Source organism: Cnephaeus nilssonii (genome assembly GCF_951640355.1).
Source record: "Cnephaeus nilssonii genome assembly, chromosome: 7".
Classification (NCBI taxonomy): Eukaryota; Metazoa; Chordata; class Mammalia; order Chiroptera; family Vespertilionidae; genus Cnephaeus; species Cnephaeus nilssonii.
The window spans coordinates 58,972,035-58,979,321 of NC_137078.1; the positions used below are offsets into that span (position 1 = coordinate 58,972,035).

The window sequence follows — 7,287 nt, forward strand, 5'->3', positions numbered from 1 at the left end:
ACTTTTCTATACATTATCTCATTGCATCCTCACAAAAAGTCTATGAAAGTATGCTTTCCCTCTGACTCTCCAATTCCCCCAGTGAGAATTCCTACCTCTGTGTTCCCATAGCACTTTTCCCACAACCCTTTCCTATAGCTCCCTTGTGAGAAGTCCATGTGGAGGGCCACGTCTGTTCATTCTGTCCCCCCAACTACACTTCAAGGACAGTGAAAATAGCACTGGTGCATCAAAATACCTATGTTCAAATGTCCAGGTTCAAATGCCAAATCCCAATTAACAGTTGTGTGAGGTTGGCCAAGATACTTACCACCCTGAGTCTTGATTTCCTTATCTGTAAAATGGGATTAGAAGTCCAACCTCAAAGGGCTGCTGGGAAATATAAGCTTAGCATCTATAACAAACTATTCCTGGCACATAGTAGGTTCTTTAAAAAGGAAGAATTCCCGCCCCCCCTCCCCTGGAGGGCAGGGATAACGTTTTATTTCTGGGCACTAACACCATATCTTGCACATAATAAATATACAATAAATGTTTGCTGAAATGCATTGAATGATAAGCTTCACTGTTGAAAAATAAAAATAAAAAACACAAACTTCTAAAAACCCTACCACGGTTTTTAGAAGTTCTTTTTATCTCCCCTGTCCCTTCCCACACACTTCATTACTCTTCTCTCTTTGGGTAACATGAACTTTTTTTTGTACTCAGAAATTTTAAATGGCTAACAGAGCACCTCAGGATTCCTTCCTCCAGCCATTATCCTTCTCTTTCAAGTTGTGCTCAGCAAGATTATTTGGATATTGGAGCTAAAAACGGTCAGATTACAAGTGGAGGTCCCTGAAATGTAACATTCCCCATTGCAGGATTCTGGAATTACACCAAGCACCAGGGAGAGGTTGCTCTTCCCCAAAGAGCTGGCTGTTCTGAAAAAAGCCTTTGTTTTAAGGCTTTGCAAAACTGCACAGTGGAATCTCTGCACCCCAGCACTGGCCTGGGTACTATTCCGATCTAGAGTGTCCGTCTATATGCTCCCTGTAAAATGAAACATTCAAGAGTCCTAACATATTGTAGAAATTGCTCCTTCTCTGAGTCTTGGTTCCTATCTCACAGCATCACAATCATTGTTTTGGAGCCAGGTTTTCTCATTTTTCCAGCAAGTTCCTGATAGTGGCTATCATACTGCATGTTTAGGAGGCCCATGGCACTATTTGGTGCCTTAGGTCCATTATCTCCTTTAATTATCACCAAAACCCTCTAAGTCGGATACCACTGTTATGCCCATTTTAGAGAGAAAGAAACTGAGGCTCGGAAGAGCAAAGAACTTTCCCAAGGCCACACAGCCAGTAAGCAGCAAAGTCCAAATTCAAACCTTCATCTATCAGGTTCAAATCCCATTCTATTTCTGTTACTCCATACTGCCTCTTTAAATGGCTATAAAAGAAGGTCCTTTCTGCATAGAAATACTTGAGAAAATAAACAGCTTGGACTGGTTGCTCTTTTAGGTCCCTTTCACCTCTTAAAAAAAAAAAAAAGCGATGGCTCTATGGAGAGGAGGGGGGCGGGGAGGAAATGTAAGGAGGCCAAACATTACGAGGCTTGGCTTATCAGTATTTAATAACAGCTTTGGGATCAAAACTCTACAGAACCTTATTTATGGACAGACAGTTACTGTTAAGCAGAGCCTTTTATTTTCATCTGAGGATGTTGTAGCCTTCTACTGTCTTTCTATTAGTGAGAGATGGGGTGTGAAATTTGCTGGCCCTGCCAAGATTATCCCATTAAATTATCTGCCCTCTTCCAATGTAATTCACTCCGGGGCAGCAGGCTGAGACTCAGGCCCTGTGGCTGTCCAGGCCTGGGCCTTCGGAGGGGGGAGGTGAGAAGGAAGAAGTTCAGGTGGTGGTGGTAGCATCCCAATGACAATAACATCAATCCACGTTTCACTGCCTTACCAAAATAAAGTGGACGCCACAATTATCCCGTTCCTAAACAAACTGCAAACCCCAACCGAGCCTACTGCAACAAAGAGAGAGCCTTTTTACTGCTGTTTATTTGTATTTTGTATTCGTTAGCTTTTTAGATATTCCTGGCATGCAAGTCAGGCTCCATGTAACAAGCAGCTGCATTTAGTTAAGGATTTCGAAGCGTTCCCCCCACCACTCCCGCCATCCCCTCCCCCTCAACTCCAGAGAACTTTCTCAGACTCCTAGAAGACTATTTCTTTCTCTTCGGGCGTCTGCAGAGCAGTCTCTCCTGTCACCCCTCGGGGAATAGGTAAGGCCAAGCTGAGGCCCTTCTGTTTGAGAACAAGGCCTCGGAGGCTGTAGCGTTTCCCAGCTGGGGCTGCGTTCGCCAGGGTCTGGTCCACACCGGGACTGTGGAGCTGGCAAGCTAGCTCTCCCACCAGAGAGCACTCCAATAAATCACCCCAGCTCCGTCCACGACCGAGATGCAAATACAAAGTCACTTCATCAAACTATATCTCATCGCTGGTTGGAGAGAACCCCCAGACACACTCCTCAGGCCTTATGAAAATTGCAATTCATTACAACAATGTAATTCCTCCTGATCAGAGTGAAGACCATTTGGGGGCCCTTCGGCCCCATCTCTGAGTTACAGCAACACTGGCTCAGGGAACCCCAGCACAGGAAAGAAAGTTGAAATGGGCTATCTCCGATCATTTATTGTAAGCCCTAGATATGGCTAAGAAGATGTTCCTTTGCTGCTCTTGGAAAACCCGGAGAAAGGGAACCTTTGCCCATTCATAATGATAATGTAAAATGTAAGACAACCCAGAAGAGACTGTCCAGGGCAGCAGTTAAGATCAAAGCCATGACCTCTCAGGGTCTGTAAGCCCAACAAAGCCATTTCCTAGTCGTAAGTTAACTTCTCTGTGCCTAAATTTAAATGAGCGATTTATGCTATCTCCCTAGTAGGGTTGTGAAGATTCAGTGAGTTGAAACTTGCAAAATGCTTAGAATGGTGACTGGCCGGAACACAAGTGTTTGTTAAATAAACTGTAGTAACAGAAGTATCTCAGAATGCTTGGGTTTAGGGAATTACATTCTTAGTTGAGGTCAAAGGACTTGGCAGTGTTTTTCAGCTTTCCCCAGGCCCAATAGCAGCCAGCCTGGTGGGAGAGAAACTGGAAAGTGAGGAGAGGTAGAGGTTCCATGGATTGTGCAGATCTGCGCTAAGGCCCAGGACACATCACCAACCCTAACCCCTTGACACCTAACCAGGAAGGCAACTCATTGCTCCGGGCAGGCATCAAACACACCAACTCAATACATGGTTCCTATCTTTGGGGGTTGCAATTTTCTCAGAAAATCAAATTATAGCTAAAAACAGAAAACCACAAAAATGCACATAAAATTTTTGTATATTCATTCTGGGGGTCCGAATATCCTCAATTTCAGGTGGCCCAAGTTAAGACCCTCTAGGCTGGGTGCTCTTCTCCAGTACTGATATACGTGGTTTCACTTAACACTCACAACATGCCGGTAAGGCTCAGAAAAACTAATCGATATGCCCTGTTACATACCAATGACTGTGCTCATAACCATTAAGCTCTACTGTTAACTCCTACTGCATCCCCTTCATGCTAGAAAATGGAGTAAGAAAAGGAAAAATCCTTGAAAATATGCCATGTTGCATTACTCGGAAAATTTTTACATATGACCAAAAAAGATATCCTCCATTCATTCAACAAAAATCTGTGGACCACATACTATACTAGTATATGTATGTACACATATGCCATTTACATGTAGATACACATCGATATACATGTAGTCTACAGAGCTTTCCATTCTCCATAGGATGCTGAGTAAAATTTTCAGAAATATTTGAAATGGGGTATGTGGTCACCATCAAACCACAGCCAAATTGGATACTAATGGATGCAACTGACACTCCACTTACTAATTTTCTTTCAAGTCTAATTTGAAGCCTATGCTTACCAGGCAGGAGATGGAAAGAAAAATATAGGCTAAAGTTGAGTTTCTAAAGGACTCCTAGCTAAATATCAAAAAGATGATCCGAGGCATCAGGGTGGCAAACAGCTTACCCAGTATGCTGAAGCGATATTGGAAATTAAATATTTTCCACACACCAACCCTTTGTCCATAGGACCTCTGCGTGGCTTTGTCTGGGGAATGTTTGCAGGAGTCTCCAATAAAGTTGGGGTGGCTGACTTGGCCCTCAGTGTTACTACCCTCCGGAGACTCCTCTTGTAAAGGTAGACGGGTCAGACACCTATGCAAATGGCACTGGAAGGTTTACAAAATGACAGCAAACACAGTAGCAGGCCACCTCCCTCTGACTCCAAGGAGCCAAACCGCAGAATCGAGGGGGTTCTGAGGAAGCCCCAGGCAGGTTCCCAAAACCCTGTACTCCGGGTGAAGTTATAAAGGCTTCAACTTCCTAGAGAGGTGTAGCTCTGGGTAGGTATAGAATAGATGGTGGATGAAATCAACAATGCACATACCAGAAAAAAATAAATTTAAAGGTTTTCCTCCTCCTGGCTAATATGATAGCAAAGTGATAGAAGAAACCCAGAGTTGTTGTGTGTTTTTTAAATAAATAAATGAAACATATCCCCCCTTTAAGCTGATCCTAAGCCACTGTCTGAGTTACCTTAGGAATCTTGGATCAGACAAGAAAGTAAATCTGCCTTCCCCTAGATTCTAGAAGCTTTGTCCCCAGCGAAAAGATCAAATATGCACAGAAATGCAAAGAGATTTCTAAGACAACAAGTTAGACAATAATAACAGATCTGAGCTCATTATTGAAGAGTGTGGAACAGGCAGCCCTCTTTTAAAAACTGTAAAAGCCTATAGACAGTTAAACAAGACAAAATGTGGGTGACTGCTGAAAACCAAATTGCCTTTCCCTCAGCAAATGCCCACTGCATGGCGCGCTCCGCACCCCACCCCCCATGATCTAAAAGCAACCGGGAGTCAGACAGAGGATATAACCGGATTCATCGAGGCCCCAAACCAGGAGCCCTACCTTAGCGAGAATCACCTGGTCATCTCCACCTCCATGTGCTAGGCAACCTGACATCAGCAGGATGTTTACACTGTTTAGCAGCATGGCCCATTTTCACCCAGGTGTTGAGGCCAGATGTTAGGCATCATAGAAGCAAACATCCATGTGACCAGACTGTTGACGTTTCATTAGGATTTTCACCACAAAGGTGCACTCCCAGCTGATACGTACTTCTTAATTACCATTAGCAGCTCTTTTTACTTTCCCCACAGGAGCGTCCAAAATAGCACAACCTCAAGATAGGATCCGTTTCAGAGTCATCCTCAGAAAATGCGGTCCCCACTTCCCCAGAAACATCTCTAGAAATCAAAATGCGCGCACACACAGCTTCCTTCCAGAGTGTTTTCTACCATGAAGATTATTAGCTGGGTGTTAGTCAAAAATGACGAATTCTGAAGTTACAGTCTATGTAGTGAATAGATCTTTTCCCCCTCAACCGCAAAACAGCCTTTTCTTTCCCTAAACACAGCCTAACTAAAATGAAAGATGCATGATAAAAGGGCAGAGACTACTTATCGGTTGGAGAAAAGAATCCAGGGGCTCCGGCACCCCCTCAAGGGATGCATGTTAAAAGTGAGGCCCAAGACCCTGGAGACTTTAATCAACTTTCCCCCTCCAACCTCCAAAGAATGAATCGGTTGTCTCCACAGGCGCAGCCGGGCGCTTCCCTCTCATTGTGTACCGGCTCACACGCAGCAAGGATCCCAGCTTCCCGCAGCGAACTAAGACGCTCCGGCTTTCGGCGGAGTCTTTCTCTAACTGTTGCAATTGTCTTTGGAGATTACCAAAATCAAGTATGCATTAGATGGCTTTTCTCCTTTGTTTGTCTCACACACACACACACACACACACACACACACACACACCCCACACACGTGCACACTCCTAGGCCGCCTCTGACAGCACATTTTGCACAAAGTGGCGGCGGCAGCCGCGCACACGTTGTGGCCTCCCCGGTGACCCTCCAGAAGGCTGAAGAGCCGGGGGCGGTGGAGAGGCGAGGCCGCCCGAGTCCCAGAAGGACCGGGCTTTTGTTTGGGTCGGTGTGCGGACAGCCTGGGCTCTCGCAGGAACCACCGAAAATACAAAAACTCCCTCCTGGACCGCGCCTTCCGGGACGGCTGCTCTTCAGGAGGGCAGACTTGCCTGAACACCCAGAAGGGTCCAGCTAGAGATGGGGTGGACGAACAGCACGGAAGTGCCCCATTAACCCCAACCCCTCCACGCTGTCAGCGCTGACAACTGCTGCTGGGCGCCGAGGAAGGAGTGCCCGGGCGCACCCCGCAGCGGGGCTCCAGGGCAAAGCTTCGCCTGCCTCCCCGGCGCCTGGGGTCGCATTTGCGAGACCCACGACGGGTCGCGGCCGCCCCGAGGTGAGCTCAGCTCTTCCGGTGTGCCCAGCGCCGGGCTGGCCGACGGGAGGATGGCCGGGGGCCGGGTGGGCTCGGGAGCCGGGGGACGCGCCTCTTACCTTGGGCAGCGGCCCCGCGCGCCGCCAGCAGCAGCGCGGCCAGCAGCGCCAGGAGCGGCGGGCGCGCCCCGCGGCGGCGCGGCCGGTGCATTCCTCCTCCTCTGGCGGCGGCGGCTCCCAGGCCGCGCGCAGAACATCCACGGGCTCTGCCCGGGGTCCCAGCCACCTCGTCCCGGCTGCTCTCCCCGCAGGATGTTGGGGGCCGTCGGCAAAGTTCTTTGTCCCTCTAACCTGCTCCCTCGCCGCCGCCCTGCAGCCTCAGGACCCCGTGAGCGCGGTCCCTCCCCAGCTCTCCGGCTGCAGCCTCGCCTCGGCCAGCCGGTCAGTCCTGGACGGTCCGCGTCTCACTGGCGGAGGGCGAGTCTTCCCTGCTGGGACTCAGAAGAGCGAGCCCTGCGCCCACGGCTGTGGTCCCGGGCTCCCTCCGTGGCCGCAGCGGCGGCTCCTCCTGCTCCTCGCGCTCGCTCCCTTGCTCTCAGCCTCCCTCAACTTGTCACTTTCCACCAACTCTCCAGCCCGAGTCCGGACCAATGGCAGACGCGGGCCCAGGCCGGCGACCCAGCGCCCTCTGCTGCCGCCTGGCAACACCGGCACCCTGCGACTGCCCAGAAAGTTGTCCCCCCTGCGCATCCTCGCACGCCCACCTCCCCTCCCCCACCTCGCCTCAAACCTGGGGGCCCTAGAGGCGATTTGATCACCGGGGAAACTGAGGCCCAGGGTGACTCATCCGGGGTCGCAAACCAGTTCGTGGCTGAATGGCTTGG

The 7,287-nt window shown here is 49.1% G+C and overlaps 1 protein-coding gene across 1 annotated transcript in view; it reads right to left on the bottom strand.

The window, feature by feature from the left end:
- ROR1 (receptor tyrosine kinase like orphan receptor 1) overlaps positions 1 to 7,017 on the bottom strand; it is a 402,917-nt gene extending 395,900 nt beyond the window's left edge. The window contains exon 1 of the mRNA XM_079777940.1: positions 6,524 to 7,017. Coding sequence (XP_079634066.1) covers positions 6,524 to 6,614 — 91 coding nt within the window. The 5' untranslated portion in view covers positions 6,615 to 7,017. The remainder of the gene's footprint in view (positions 1 to 6,523) is intronic.
- Between the last annotated feature and the right edge of the window lie 270 nt (positions 7,018 to 7,287).